The sequence below is a fragment of the Cricetulus griseus genome, chromosome 3, assembly GCF_003668045.3.
Source record: "Cricetulus griseus strain 17A/GY chromosome 3, alternate assembly CriGri-PICRH-1.0, whole genome shotgun sequence".
Lineage (NCBI taxonomy): Eukaryota > Metazoa > Chordata > Mammalia > Rodentia > Cricetidae > Cricetulus > Cricetulus griseus.
In genome coordinates this window covers 103,000,795-103,015,988 of record NC_048596.1, presented here as the reverse complement: position 1 = coordinate 103,015,988, position 15,194 = coordinate 103,000,795, and the positions used below count along the sequence as shown (strand labels likewise).

General features: G+C 44.2%; 1 protein-coding gene across 2 annotated transcripts in view; it reads left to right on the top strand.

Annotated features, from left to right (window-relative positions):
- Tenm4 (teneurin transmembrane protein 4) overlaps positions 1-15,194 on the top strand; it is a 719,910-nt gene that overhangs the window by 214,578 nt on the left and 490,138 nt on the right. For both annotated transcript variants that reach the window (XM_027407666.2, XM_027407667.2), the window contains exon 3: positions 5,887-5,985. In XM_027407666.2, coding sequence (XP_027263467.1) covers positions 5,976-5,985 — 10 coding nt within the window. In that variant the 5' untranslated portion in view covers positions 5,887-5,975. The remainder of the gene's footprint in view (positions 1-5,886; positions 5,986-15,194) is intronic.

Sequence of the window (15,194 nt, the reverse complement as noted above, 5' to 3'; positions counted from 1 at the left end):
GGTTGGCTCAGGCTACTATTACTGCCTTGCTCTTTGGAGAAGGGGCCATTCTGGGCTTGAGGTAGGCTGTGTTGGTGAGTTTGTATATGACTGTGTGTGTGTGTTTACTCTGTGATCTGAACACTGTACCACCAGCAACTGCAGCTACCATAATAAAAAAAACGATACAATCGGCTTCGCTTAGGGGAGGGAGATAGGCTTCAAGTGGGAACTGTAAGTGAACTCAGGCATGCAGTATGTCTTCTCTTCTCCTGTTGACTTGTGATTTTCATGGCTTCATTTTTCTCCAGAGACAGAGGAAGGGAAGGAAATTAACCTTTACCAAGTACTCATCCTGATGTTGCACTGCACAGGGATGCACCCACTTGCTCAGATGAGCGTTTGGATCTACTTCAGATGCTCCATGCTTCCCCTGTTAGGCCTTGTTGGCTCCCCTACCTCGCAATCTGGTCTGTTTCTGGGCACAGAGCTGGGAAAATTGGCAATATTAAGATGTTATCAAATAGATTGGCACGTGGAATTGGCTTGGATTAGAAACCAAAGCTCTCGGCGAAGCAACAAGGTGAAATATTTTGAGCTAATGATTTATACAATAACAAGATGGTTTTTCTGGAGGATTGCTTGTGTTCTGGAAGGCATAAGTCCCTCTTCAAAACAGACTGGTGATAGGAAATCCCACAAGAACTGAAGACTCTGAGGCTTGTTTGGGTCTCAGAAATAAGGCAGCTAATGTGGAAGGGAGAGACATGAATGGGCTAGGAATCCAAAAGTGGTGTCCATTGCCAAGAAGCATCCAGACTACAGGAAAGAAAAGTTAAAGGTCAAATAATGGCAAGACTCTGGTTATGAAGATGATAACAAGAGCATGAACATCTCAGTGTGGTTTCAGAACTTCTTTCCTCCCTACAACCATTTCTTCAGCTGGGAAGAAGTTCAACTACCTGAGATGATAGTTGTGATCAAATACCCAACAAAAGCAGATCCAGGAAGGAGGAGCTTGTTTTGGCTTACAGTTTGAAGGCACAGTCCTTCATGGAGGTGGGAGCTTGAGGCAGCTGGTCACATTGTGCTGCCAGGAAAGAGAGAGAGGTGAACGCTGCTTGCTTTCTCCCTTGTATGTGGTCTGTGACCCCAGCCCATGGAATGGCACTACCCACACTTAAAAAGTGGGTTTTCCCACATGAATTCATCCAGTAAAGAAACCCCCTCACAGGTATGCCCAAGGAATTGTCTCCCAGGTCATTCTAGATCCTGTCAGACAATATTCATTACTACAGCATCTTCACTGAGGGGCCAGCAATGCTCATGCATTGTATATTAAAAGAAGAGCACTCAAATGCCTAAGGCAGGAGAAATGTTGTGAGCTTGAGACCAGTCTCAGCTATAAACTCTCTCTAAAAACAAAATAGATAAATAAACAGAAGTAATTATTTCACTGTCCACTGCCATCGATGTACTAAGGGTCTGGTAGTTATCCTGTGTCATCCATTATTTTCACCTCCACTTAATGAGAATGCATAAGAAGCTAGGAGATTGCACCCAAGCCAGGGAGCTGGTGATGCTCCAGGTGGGCTCGGGGATGAACTCACTGTCCAGGGAGGATTGCTTGGAGAACTGTCCATGCCCTTGGAGCATCTGTTAAACTTAATGTCACTGTGACAAAGTACCTAAGAAAGCCAGCTAAGGAAGGATAGACTCACTTGGTCTCATAGCTCAGAAGTTTCAGACCACTGACAGGTGGATCCATTGCTTTGGGCTAAAATAGTGAGTTACTCCATGAGCAAAGACATACTGGCACCCTCACATATTCTGTCTCACACCCATGTTTCTGTGTGTACAACAAATGGTACTTGGGGAAGCCCACTGCTTCTGTAATCTCAGCTTTAGGTGAGAAATGAAAGATGAACATGAAAACACCTTGACTGAGAAGAGGACAGTTTTCCTCTCACTTTGTGAAGAATGGCACAAAGGAACTAAGGATCATTTTATCCCCTTCATCTGTGGTCCTTTAGGGGAGACACTAAGAGAAGCCATGGGTTCTCTGTTGAGCATCTCAGGATGGCCCAGGAGGTGATGGAGCCACAAACATCCTGGGACATACAGGATGTGACATACAAGCAGCAGCAGGTGTGTTAGGTAGACTTTCTGTATGGAGTCAGAACATGCTTCCAAGCACATTTGCACAGGAACACACAGGATTGAGAGCATGTCTCCACTGCTTCCTGGCTGAGGATTACAGAGCCCCCAAATCCTCCCTTTCTCATCAGAAAGTCAGAAAGGATAATGCTGCCCTCCTGCAGCTATTTAGAAGGCTCAATGAGATCAAAATACCTAACAGCCAGCCAAATACCTAGCATATAGCCAGGAGCTTCCTGCCCTGTTTGCCGCCTCTTCAAACTCTGCACCTGTCTTTAGCAGATCTCCAGTAAAATCACACCTCTTCTCAAAAGCCCTCCTTGCCTCCTTTTGCTAAGAAGCACTTGCAATCTGACTTGGCCCTTGGGTCCATGTGCATCGAAGCTCCCATGTCCCGTGTTGGAATATCTGCTGTCCTGAACATAGCCACACTGAGCGATAAGTGTATGTGTTTGCCATTTTTTTCTCCTCCTGCACTTTTACACCCTTACTTGGAGAACCCCATCCAATCCCCACTCTGTATCCCTGGGGCAAGACTGAACGTCCTCAGCACATGCTCTATTAAGTCCTTTCTGGTTTGTCAGCCAAGGAGATCCTTCCATCTTGCCTTTGCCTATGGTTTATCTATATGCCTTATGAAACTGTTGGAACATCATAGTTTTGTGGCCAAATCTTGTTTTCCTTGCCTGTAAAGTTTCTGAAGTCAGGTTTTTGTCCTCAGTATATCCACCCAGAATCAGACTCATCATATGAATAAGTGAAGGATGAATGAATGAATGCCATCATTTCCTAACTACACTTCCCTTCAATGGAGTATTAAAACTTTTCAGCCATCCATATGTGCTGGTTGATTTCTGTCAACTTGATACAAATCTGACATACCTGGGAAGAGAGACTCTTATTTGTAAAAACACTCCTCAACACTGGCCTCAAGGCAAGTCTGTGGAGTGTAGTTCTGATTATTGATTGGTGCGAGAGGGTGCAGGTCAGTCACCCCTGGGAAGGTGGGCCTGGGTTATTTACGGAAACAGGATAAACAGGCCATGAGGATCAATCCAGGAAGTAGCATTCCTCCTTAGTCATTGCCTCAGTTCCTGCCTCCAGGTTCCTTCCTTGCCTTGCCTTCCTCCATGACAGATAACAAATGGTAAACTGAAACAAACCCTTTTCTCCCCAAGTTGCTTTGGTCTCCATGTTTATCACAGAAATAGCAAGCAAACTAGGACACCATGAATATTTTGGTTTTATGAACAGTTATTGTGACACTGTCATGCTTGCTAGAGGTTGTGTGAAAGGGAAGGAATGCTGGGCTGGAAACTGAAAACAAATGACTAAAGGGGTGGTTCTCCCTGAGGCCTCAGCCATGATGAAGGCAGAAAAGGAACAGACATGGCAGCCCTGCAGTTTCTTCCAGGTGGGGAGCCAAGGTGCGCAGCTTTGGCCTGCAGCCTTCAGGGGCTAAGTGGAATCTTAAAACCCGGACAAGTGTTCAGTCACACATCATCCATCCAGATCAGTGGATGTGACTAGGACCCCACAGGATCCTTGGGAACAAACCCAACAGATCTAGATCCTAAAAGCCACAAATGATTTGGGATAGATCCAGACACAGATACAGGGCATGTTTAACCTCACCCATGGGTGGAGCAGAACAAGGCAGGTTCCTGCTCTCTTTGAAGCCCCAGGGGATGATATTCTCATGAATAAGGCCTTGTAAATAGGAATTAAGTCTTTGCACGTTAGTTTTGTAAATTTAACACATTAAGTCATCTAGGAAGATGGAACCTCAATTGAGGAACCACTGCCACTAGGTTAGGTGACGAGCAAGTCTGTGGGGCAATTTCCTAATTGAGGTAGGGTGGCCTAGCCCGCTGTGATCAATGCTGGGTCAGAAAGCAGGTTGAGAAAGCTTCGATGGCTTCTGCTTCAGTTACTGTTTCCAGGTTCCTGGCCTGAGTTCGTGTCTTGGCTTCCCTGAGTGTTAGATTATATAAGCTGTAAGATGAGATCTTTTTTTTTCTTTCCAAGTTGCTTTCAGTCATGGTGGCTGTCACAGCAATAGAAAGCAAGGACAAAGTCCCAGATCCATTTGAGAGGCATAGAATGAGCGCCATACCCTAACTTAGTATTATAGCTTTTATCTTCTTCATGGGTATGTGCTTTTAGTGTGTGTGTGTGTGTGTGTGTGTGTGTGTGTGTGTGTGTGTGTGTATGAGAGAGAGAAATAGAGAGAGACAGACAGACAGAGAGAGAGAGAGAGAGAGAGAGAGAGTTCATGTGTTCCTGTGTGATGATGTTCATATGTGTACAGGTAAACAAATGCACGTGTGAGTGAAGGTCAGAGGTCAGCCTTGGGTGTTGCTTCTTCAACTGCTTTCCACTTTTTTGTTTGAGTCAGGTTCTCTCTCTTACAGGCCTGGAACTTCTCAGACAAGTTAGCTAGGCTAGTTAGCAGTCAGCTTCCAGGGATTCACCTGATGCTGCCTCCCTTCCCACCACAGCTAGGATTGCAACTACTTGCTGCCAGGCCTGGTTTTGTAAACAGATTCTAGGGATCCAAACTTAGGTCTCAAACTGAATCATCTCCCCAGCCTTGTATTTTGTTTTAGAGGAACCTTTTTAGTTTTTATCCAGACTCTTTCTCTCTACTCTGCAGTAGTTCATGAGGTCAGTAGAGCTTGACCCTGGGGTGGGGGCGGGAGGGCCCGCATTTGGGCACATCCTGGAAATGTTCCTGCCTACTAGCTACTCTCTGCTTAGAATAATTAGAATTTACAGTAAAGAAACATCTGAGACATAGGGAGAGTTGGCAAATTTTCACACTTACAAGATTTTTGTTTTTAATGGGAATTGCTAGTAATTCCTCACCTTATAAGAGACAATAATGACTTCTTAGCAGGGTTCCTAAGTATATTTGGCAAATATGTATTCAGGGAACTTCTCAAATAATGGCTTGAGAACAAAACTCAGATACATTAAGTGCCTTGACACCCAGGTCTTTGCCTGCAGGATCTTTATGCATAGAGCGTTTGGAAGTGTCTGTTATGTTGCAGGGATCTGCAGCTTTTGAGGATCCGTGTTCAGTTCCTTTTGTTGCAATCACCAGAGGCAAATTAATTAAAACCTTTTAGCCCCTCCCTACCTTTCTTTCAAATGGGAAGGAATTTCTTGGATTCATTTGACAAATACTTATTGTATAAGGATACTAGTGGTACTGATTAATCAGATTCGTAGTTGTTGAATTCTAGGCCAAAAATGTTCACATGTTGCCCAGTTCAGAGTTTTCTCCTTTCCAATGAAGAAGTTGAGGCTGAAAAAGGGAAAGTGATTTGACAGAGGTTGCCATAGCAAGAGGACCAGAGCAGAGTTTTAATGGGAGAACCCCTACCCAAGTGACTCTGAGACTCTATATGGTACATCTTAGTGAAGCAGGTCCGCTTCCTAAGCCAGATGCCGAGACTCAGAGAGCCAAGGTGCTTGCTTCATTTATTTTCCTGGCATGCCATTGATAGGACTGCTGCAAGGCTTCAGGCCCATGCTGTGTGCCTTGCACCATGGAAAGTCTATGGAGATGACCTTTTTGTTCAAGGCCTTCAGGTTTTAGAACTCCACTTGCTTTGCTTCATGACCATTGCACCCCATGTTTCCAATTAACATACATTTGCAAAGGATGCTGGGGAGAGGAAGGTGAGAAAGCACTGGGAACCAATCATGCTGTTACTTAATCTACTCTCTCTGCTTCCTCAACAGAGAACACACGGCCCTGTCCTCAAGGATCCGATGGCCTTGGAGAGGGGGCTACACGGCCTGTGGACACAAACTCTTCCCAAAGTGCTGACATGGAGCCAGGTCAGTCCCTGTCATCTCTGATTTTCTGTCATCAACTACGAGCCTGAGGCTTAGTGAAAAGGCATTTTAGTATCTGGAAATGCATATACTTTTCAGGATGTATAGGACATGCAGGAGATTGAGTGATGGTGCAGTGAACTTCTTAATAAGAGAACAAGAGGCAAAGGCTCCTGGGAGCTGTAGTGCCTGTCTTAATAAGAGAACAAGAGGCAAAGGCTGCTGGGAGCTGTAGTGCCTGTCTTAATAAGAGGACAGGAGGCAAAGGCTGATTGGACTTGTAATGCCTGTTATATTTGCCTGGTGAGGAGATGGTAGAACTACAGCTGGATTGGTGTCCCTGGGATCCTCCTCAAGCAGCACGGCATGGTGAAGAGGGCAGTGTAAGTGGGTTTGGGCATCTAACAGTATTGCGACGGTGTGCTGGCCGCAAGTAGGTACTAGTCAGGACCATCCAAGACAACAAAAGCTATGGTGGATTGGCGTTCGTTCTCACATGCAGGATACCAGGGTACAAGTCCTGGAGCTCATAGGCATGGTTGAACATGAAAAGAGAACAGTAAGTGGGGGACTGTCAGAAGGGGTCCAAGAGGACTCTCTGGAAGGTTTTCCTCATGTTGTTCTGCAGCATAGCATACATAATGGGTAGGAAATGCAGCTCAGTGATGATAAAGTTGGGCTGTATGGGGAAAGTGGCATGATGGAAAGCGTCATGGTGAAGGAGTATAGCCTACAGTAGGGAAGCTTCATAAATAGAAGCAGAGCCCAATGTAGGAGGCTGCAGAGGTGGAAACGAGGACAGAGGAGTGAGCTCCTCATTGGAGATATGCTGCATACCCATTTTTACCAAGTTCAGATTCTTATCCTCTGAGCAGTCCCATAAGGTGACATATGGGCTCTGTTGGGCTTCATATTGCTGTAGTAATGAATCAACTCCATAGTCCCAGTGAATGAACAGACTGAGTTCTTACAATAAAGCCCAAAGCCATCTGGTAGAGAGTTCTGCACACTACCTGGAACACATGGCCTCCCTGGTCCCTGCTCCAGTACTGATAAGTACTTTGGATCAGAGGTAACATACCTGGCCTACTGGGTAACTCAGTCTCTGCTTGACTCCCAAGGTCCTGGGGTCTGTGGGAATGAGACAATGAAGGAGCCATAATCACGTTCATTAGATTAGACAATTATTTCCATCTCACAGCCCAGCAATTGGGAGACTTGGAGGCATTCACTGTACTGTCCATTTTCCCAAATACAAAATGTTGTGGTTTGGGTGTTGCATAACCTCTGTTTTGAACATTCGTGTGGCCAATCAACAAAGGCATATGGAATAGTTACCATAGTCTGGAGAATGACAAAACCAGAGGTGACTGGAGCATATATAACTGCATGGGAAAGCAAATGCTCTGCCTTGGCCAGATGGTTCTCAGGAACCTCTGGAGGCTTTAACTTTTGTCTATAGGGACAGGTAAAATGAGATCACATGTACAGAGGCTTGATTGACACATCTCACTTAACTCACATTACCCCATGAGCCATTTTTCATGGCCTCACATTTAAGATAAGAAAGCTGAGTGTGGCTCAGCCAGGTGAGAGGAGAGCACATGTGGTCCTCAGCCCCATCTATGGCTTGTGTGCAATACTGATGGGTTCCAGTAAAACAGTAACTGAATCTCCGCAATCCATCTAAACCCTAGAAATGCAGTCCCTGGTCTTCCTAGAAGTCTTCTCCAACGAGGACTTTCCTTCCCTGCTTCCTCAATGTGCCCAATATGGCATACTGCACTTTGGAGACACTGCCTTCAGCCCTGACAGGAGGAGACTGAATTGCTCATTCCTATTATGATGCCACCCACAGAACTGGGCCTGGAGCAAGGCTTGTTGAGCTAATCTGTACCAAGGGAAGGGAGAAAGACATTGTGCAAAAATATCTGGTTGAAAGATCTGAATCTGGCAGGGTGGGATCATGCATACACCTTGACATCAGTGAGTCTTTGTCTCGGGAATATTCTCCCTTGTCTCTCCAGCTCCATCACCCACCATCCCATCCCCACACTCAGTGCTGTATTTACACTGACAAATCCCTTCTGTACTTCTCTCATGCCCGTGACCACCTCCTCTATCTGCACACTGACCAGGCCACTCTCAGTCCTGGATTCCAACAGTACCCTGCTCTCTGCTCCACACAAGGATTGTCCCATCTATCAGACAGAGCTCCGGGAGTTTCAAAGGCAAGAACAGATCCTGGTCTTTGAACCTGATGTACCAGAAGACCTGGTTACAGTTCATTGGCCTCAACAGAGTGGAAGGAAACTTTACATGCAGCTTCAGCCCTTTGCTCCACCTCCTTTTCATGTCCTTTTTGCCTGCAGTCAGGCACTGGGAAGCCCTGGTTATCATCCAGGCCTCCTCTTGCCTACCACCTGCCTCAGAGATCAGGAAGAGGAGGCAAATGGGACACTAATGAAATTCAGAGTGAAACTAAATCTGGAGGTGTTGCAAACAGCATGGAGTGGGGAAACAGGACTTAAAAGGTTCTCTCTGTAAGGGAGGGGGAGCTAAGGATGTAAACAGCTAGGACCAGCTTCACACTGACCCATCTTGGACAACACATTCAAGCGTGGCCCTTATCCTAACTAGGGGTGTCACTTTGCAATCTTTAAATTAGAGACCTTTTAATTGGTGGACTGACTCATTCATGCCTTTTCACTCCAATGACAAAAAAAAAAAAAAAAAAAAAAAGAACTTGAGTAGATTCACAGCTTAAAGTTAATCAAGTAATCAAGACAAAAGCATTTAGTACTTCAAATAAAGGTAGAGTTAGGAAGAACAGAGAGAAGGAGAGAAAGATGAGACAAGAAAGATGTGTAGGAGAAGAACTGTAGGCTGGTGTCTTGAGAATGGCAATGACTGTGTGACAGGTAACTCAGGTCTTGAACCTAATGAGCTCCAGGAATGGAATGCTCAAGTCACATAGTAGTAATGGTGATGGGTGTTTAGGACCTTTTCAGATCCACTGTTCATTCATTCTGTTATTGGCATTCAGTACTTCACACCAGAAGCACCACAGGCTCTTTCTCCCTGTGTATGTCATTAAACTCCCTTCAAGTCTTAAAGGGTGGTCTCTGAAAGCTCATATGAAAAGTGAGGCTTCTGAAACACTGGGATGATTATGTCTTTACAAATGATGCTGGCACAATAGCTGTCCACATGTAAAAGCCTGGGAATAGACCCTTCCTCATATGCAAAAGTGTCTCAGAATAAATCATGACCCTGAATCTAAAAGCTAAAACTATAAACTTTAAGAAGAAAACATAGGTGTAAATATTCATGACATAGTGGTTTGACACCTAAAAGGGAGAGGAGAAATACAATAAATAAAATGGATTTCAAAATTTTAAGTTTTGTGTTTCAATGGACTGCGGCATGTCCAAAATAGGACATGGTATTTGCCAATCATATATCTGATAAGAGACTTATATCTACAATATATAAAGAACACAACTCAATGATAACATGATGAACATATTTTTAAAATGAGCTAAATGTTTGAAGTAGATATATATTCAGAGAAAATACAGAAGTGGTCAATACACAAATACAAAGGTATTTAATATCCATAGTCACCAGGGGAATGTGAATCTAAGGCATGGAGTTGCTTATGCAGCCCAGCCTTTCTCATTCCGAAGCCTCCATCTCATAATCCAATAAGCCTGAGAAAGAGGCTACTGGGGGAGAGAAGGCTGGTGTTCACTGAAGGCTTCCACAGGAGGTAAAGAAACCACCCTGGAGTGTGTGGAAGAAAGATTTGGCTGCATCCCACCCTCAGGCAGCAAGCTTCCTGTTTTCAGTACCTGTGTTCTTCAATATTATTGATGTCCCAAGAGGCGTTTTTGTTTACACAGATTGTATATGACAAGATAGTGTTTATTTATTTGTCATATTAATAATTAACAGTTAAAATGTTAAATTGGTATGTATAATTTATTAAAGATAAAATGCCAAGCTGTGATATCAGCATCAATAACAAATTTTCATGAAAACTGTTTAAAAGAAAGAAAACAGAGCTGGATAGGAAGGCCTCACTTTACAGTGTGGAAGATTTCTTCAGTAGTTGGCTCTCTGGAAGATGTCCTTGCTCTGCCTCCAGTCTGGAGGCATCACCTGCATTACTGATGGAGTGGGAAGGAAAATGATGATAGGACATTTTTGGAAATAGTTTGATCTCATAGGTGACCTAAGGGGCCTTGGGAACCCTCAGAGATCCCTGCTTTTGTACCTTGAAAATTGGTCAAAGGGACTAGGTGTGGTGGCACATGCATGATTTAATCCTAGCACTTGGGACGCAGAAGCAAGTGAATCTCTGTGAGTTCAAGTCCAGTCTGGTCTACATAATGAGTTCTAGGACAGCCAGGGCTATGCAAAGAGACCCTGTCTCAAAAGAAAGAAGAAAGAGAGAGGGGGGGAAGGAAAAGAAAAGAAAGGAAAAGAAAGGAAAGGAAAGGAAAGGAAAGGAAAGGAAAGGAAAGGAAAGGAAAGGAAAGGAAAGGAAAGGAAAGGAAAGCTGTACAGAAGTGAGATCACTGACTAGCCTGAGTGCTATGGGAGGGGACAGGAATTCTGGGATGGAGCTTGGCTGCTTCAGGAGGCCCAGTCTTTATGCTTGTCAGATTTCACAAGCTTTCAAATGGCAATCAGAAGCTCCTCATGCCATCCTTTATCATTCCCAAGTCTTGACTAAGCTCTGTTCAGCATCTGGCAGCTGCCATGAAAGAGGAAAGAGGTTAACACAGGATTCCAGAAGGAACTGAGTCCTGTTTGCAGAAAAGTTGGCCTGTCAGGTAGGGATTTGGCACTTTGTGAGATTGTTATCTAGCTAGCAGCCATTAAAAGTTTTTGCAGGAGCATCTCTTTGATATGTATACACACAGGAGACCACAGGCAGAGAAAGGCTTCCCAACAAATTCCAGTTCCTTAGCAAACAAAGTAATGTCCATTTCCCAAAAGATAAGGGTGGAATGTCAGGAGGAAACAGGTAGCTGAGCACTCCCCACTGCCCGGCATTCCTCATGGTCCTAGCAAGAGCTACCTGGGAGACTCCATTATACAGATAAGCAAATTGAGGCTCTCTTCCCTTCTACCCTTTTAGTCTGTCTAGCAAATGTCTAGGAGTCGACAGATTGCCCAGTAAATGGCAAAGTGGGGATTCACATGCAAAACTCAAGCCAGCCTGCCTGTGATGCTCATGACTTTGTTTCCAACTCACCTATATGACCTTAGCATCACTGGTTTAGACATGAGTGTTTATATTGCTATATATTGATTTTGGAAGAAAAAACAAAAACAAAAACAAAAAAAACAAAATTTAGTCCAGGGTTGGGGAGATGGCTTAATGGGCAAAAAAAAGCATGTGCTATACAGACAACGAGATGTGAATTCACCACCTACTGAAAAAGCCAGCTGTGGGTGTATGCACTTATGACCACAGCACTGTTGGGAGCATAACAGGGGGATTGTTGGGACTTGTTGGTTGACAGCATAGCTCAAAGCTCAGTGAGAACCCCTATCTCAAGTGAATAAAGTCAGACACCAGATAGCTTGTTTTGACCTCCTTTCATGGGAATGTGTGCTCCTAACACATGAACACCATACTCACACAGACTACACATATATTCTGCCTCCCTGCCCCCATAATCATACTTTTCCAAGAATATTTTTAATTCATGGAAGGATGGATAGAAACACTAAAAACGTGCTTCTTTTTCCAAATTTTGGTATCTACTGTGGCAGATTCCGAAGACAGCAGCCAATCTCTACTTTTGCATTGCCTCCTTTTCACTGAACAATACCACAGTTAAGATGTAAACCCAAGTTACTATCAATTAGAGGTACTAGTAACTCTGACATACTCAGTTGGTTAGACCCTATCAGAGATGTTCATCCTGGTTGGTGATGGGAACCAGGGAAGTCAAAGGGACTAGTATATAAGGTCAGTTTGGAAAAATAATCCTAAATTGGACACTCAAGGTCATATATATATATATATATATATATATATATATATATATATATATATATGAGACAAATCAGTCTTAGAAAACTAAGAATGTCCTGTCACATGTGGTGCCAGTGACGTCAGCTCTCAAGGGTGAACGTGCATTTAATAAACTCTTGTTATGTGTCACATCTGAGGTAGGCATGGTGTAAGTTTTACCTCCAGTACAACAAAGCTTATATATTTGGGCGTGTATGACATGGGGCTTTTCCTATTTTTAAGCTGTGACTCAGAGAAAAATCTTGCCTGGGAAGGCATAGCTGTGACATGGTGAAGTCAGTGCTATTTGCTTTGTCCTTTAGCAATGACACTGGGAGGAAATGGTGAGTCTGGTCTCATAGAGAGCCAGGCTGTCACTCTGAGGTGGAATACTCAGGGGTTCAGCAGTTGTCATTCTAATCTCATAGAGGTTTCAGGCTTTCTTTGCAGGCTCTGTGCATCTTCCCTGGCTGCAGTCCTGTATTGAGTCTGTACCTCCATATTCACTCAGAGACCTTCCAATGCCTCCATCAGCATCCAACAGCAGCCTCTAATTAATACCATTGGACCAACAAAACACATGTTTAGGCTTAGAAAGAGAGAATACTTAATCTGAGTAGAAATTCAAACAGTACCCCTGACTGACACTGAAGCCCAAAGTTCTGTTTGCCCAAATGGAACCTCCTCTGGCCCCGGCCTCCCACAATTTGAAGGCAATGACGAGGCAGATATTGTCAGAACCTTGTGTAGAAGTCGGCCTATCCCTAAGGCCTGGCAGGGTTAATATTAGAAGCCTAATCCAGCCAGTACTGTAGACGTGGCTCTGTAGGTTCTGAACCCTTTCATGTCACCTTTCATGTCAACCTTATTTCACTATCCCTGCTTCCCCAGAGTGGTGCACAGTGTGTGAGGGGGGGTGAGAATGAAAGAGAGAGAGGGGGACAGGGAAAGGGAGAGGGAACGGGAAAAGGAAAAGGAAAGGGAAAGGGAAAGGAAAAGGAAAAGGGAAAGGGAAAGGGAAAGGGAAAGGGAAAGGGAAAGGGAAAAGAAAAGGGAGAGGGAGTATTCAAAGTGATCACAGAGCCATTTAGCCACTTGCAAGCTGAATGCCTAATTTATTTCGAAATGGAAGATTGGTGTCATTATCCTTTGTGGATTCAATCACCAAATCACAAGGCTTGCTTCCTATTGCTAATTGCACCTACAACCATGTACTTCCCTGCCCAATTTGCCAAAGAGGCCGAGGTAGGAGTCTAACCACCCATGTCTAAGGCTTTGGACCTCTATGACTGTATTGCCTCGACTTACATACCCTAAAAGGAATATGTTTAGATATTGTCAACCTCCCTTTGCTTTCCTGAAAGTTCCCCTGGTGGAAAAGAACAAGTCAACCAAAGGCTCAGACTCGTCTGGTTTTTTTTGGATTGTAACCATAGTGGAAAACCCACGTGTGCAGAAATGCTCCAGGGGTGAGAAGAGACATTTGTTGAGGGCCTATAAGATGTCAGCCACTGTGCCGAGTGTTTCACAGTCCATTTAACTCTCACAGCTACAGGGAGAGGTAAGCATTGTTATTTCTGATTCACAGATGGGGCCATGGAACCTCCGAGAGGGTCAGTGACTTGAAGTCATATAGCTGGGAAGTGGAGGAAGCTGGAATTCGCTCAAAGTCATCCACCACAAAGCCCTACCTTTTCCCTGTGTATGTGGGGGGAGGGGCAACACTGACAACTACAGCTAGAACTACCATTTGCAGAATGCTTACTCTAGGCCCAACTTATATTAACCCATTTAACCCTGATAGGAGCCCATGGGATTACGTACTCATCACCCCTATTTGGCACAAGAGAAAACCAGGGCTGAGAGAAGTATTTTCAGAATGGATGATTTTTCTGAGAGTGGCTGTTAGAAGATGAGCCTCAGAAATCTGTCACTGTTTGCTACTCTGTCAGTGGGGGCTGTCATGCAAATAAGCACAGGCATTGCCTATAGACTGTACTTAGAAATCTTTAACTTTGTATTTTCCTCGCCAGTGGAGTGGTTATTCTGGTTGCTACTAGCAGCCAATTCAAGCCAGTGAGTTGCCCTCTACTATGAGAGACTTCTAACAGGTCAGAGATTACCAGAATGTTGACCATCAAGACTAGTATGAGGCCATGGACTAAGAACAAAAGAGAAGGCTCTCAGATTACACTGATGGAGGCCAATCCTGGACTACTAGTTCTAGACTCCAAGCAAGTTACCAGCAGTCTGTGATTTTGTTTCCTAATGTATAAAATGGTTATCCTTAGCCCATACTTTGCTGGGATATCACAAGGACTAAAAATCATGTATGATACTTTTTACTATGGGGTGACAAAAACATAGGCCAGGAGATGCTTTCCCATATGACGGAATGCTAATATAAAGAATAGGACTTGACAGGGAACCTCCTTCCTTCCATTTGCAGCTGAGGACACTGAGGCGCCAAGACAGACTGATTTACCAGATTGTCACAGTTTTTCCCTTTTCTTTTCTATTTTTTGAGACAAAGTTTCTATGTAGTCCTGCCTGTCCTCAAAGGTGTAGATCAGGCTGGCCTTGAACACACAGAAATCTACCTGCCTCTGCTGGGATTAAAAGCCTTTTGGTTTTGATTCTTCAGGGCCCAGGCAAGTTATACTTAGAACCCCAGCCTTAGGGAAGCTCATGATTCTTTCAATCTGCTTTGCTTTTCTGCAGTATGGCCTCAGTGTAAACTTTCTCAGGCCTCGAGGTATATGTGTGTCCTGCAGCTGCTGTCTTATTGCCGGATTCTGATTGCTGTGGGAGTTAGCATGTGTAGCACTGGTCATTTCAGTCACCCTTTCTTTTGCCTCTTCCGATGGTGGCTTCTTTTGTTATGTACTCTTTGATCTGTGTGAGTTCATGATTTTGAAACTTTGGGACTCTTTGAGGCCTGTTCTGAAAATATACTGCTACAGAAAGGGATTGATTTGCTCTATTGGAAACTACCTCAGGGTTACTTTAAATTAAATACACAGCTTGCACTTTGAGCTTTTGGAGGGGGTGTATTTTTGTACCCATTATACAGAAGGGTCACGCTTGGAAATTTCCTTGTAGGGTCGTTTTTCTTTTTCCTTTGCCTCTGACAGGACCACATTCCCTTGCTATATCCTTCTGTGGTGTGCAGGTATGG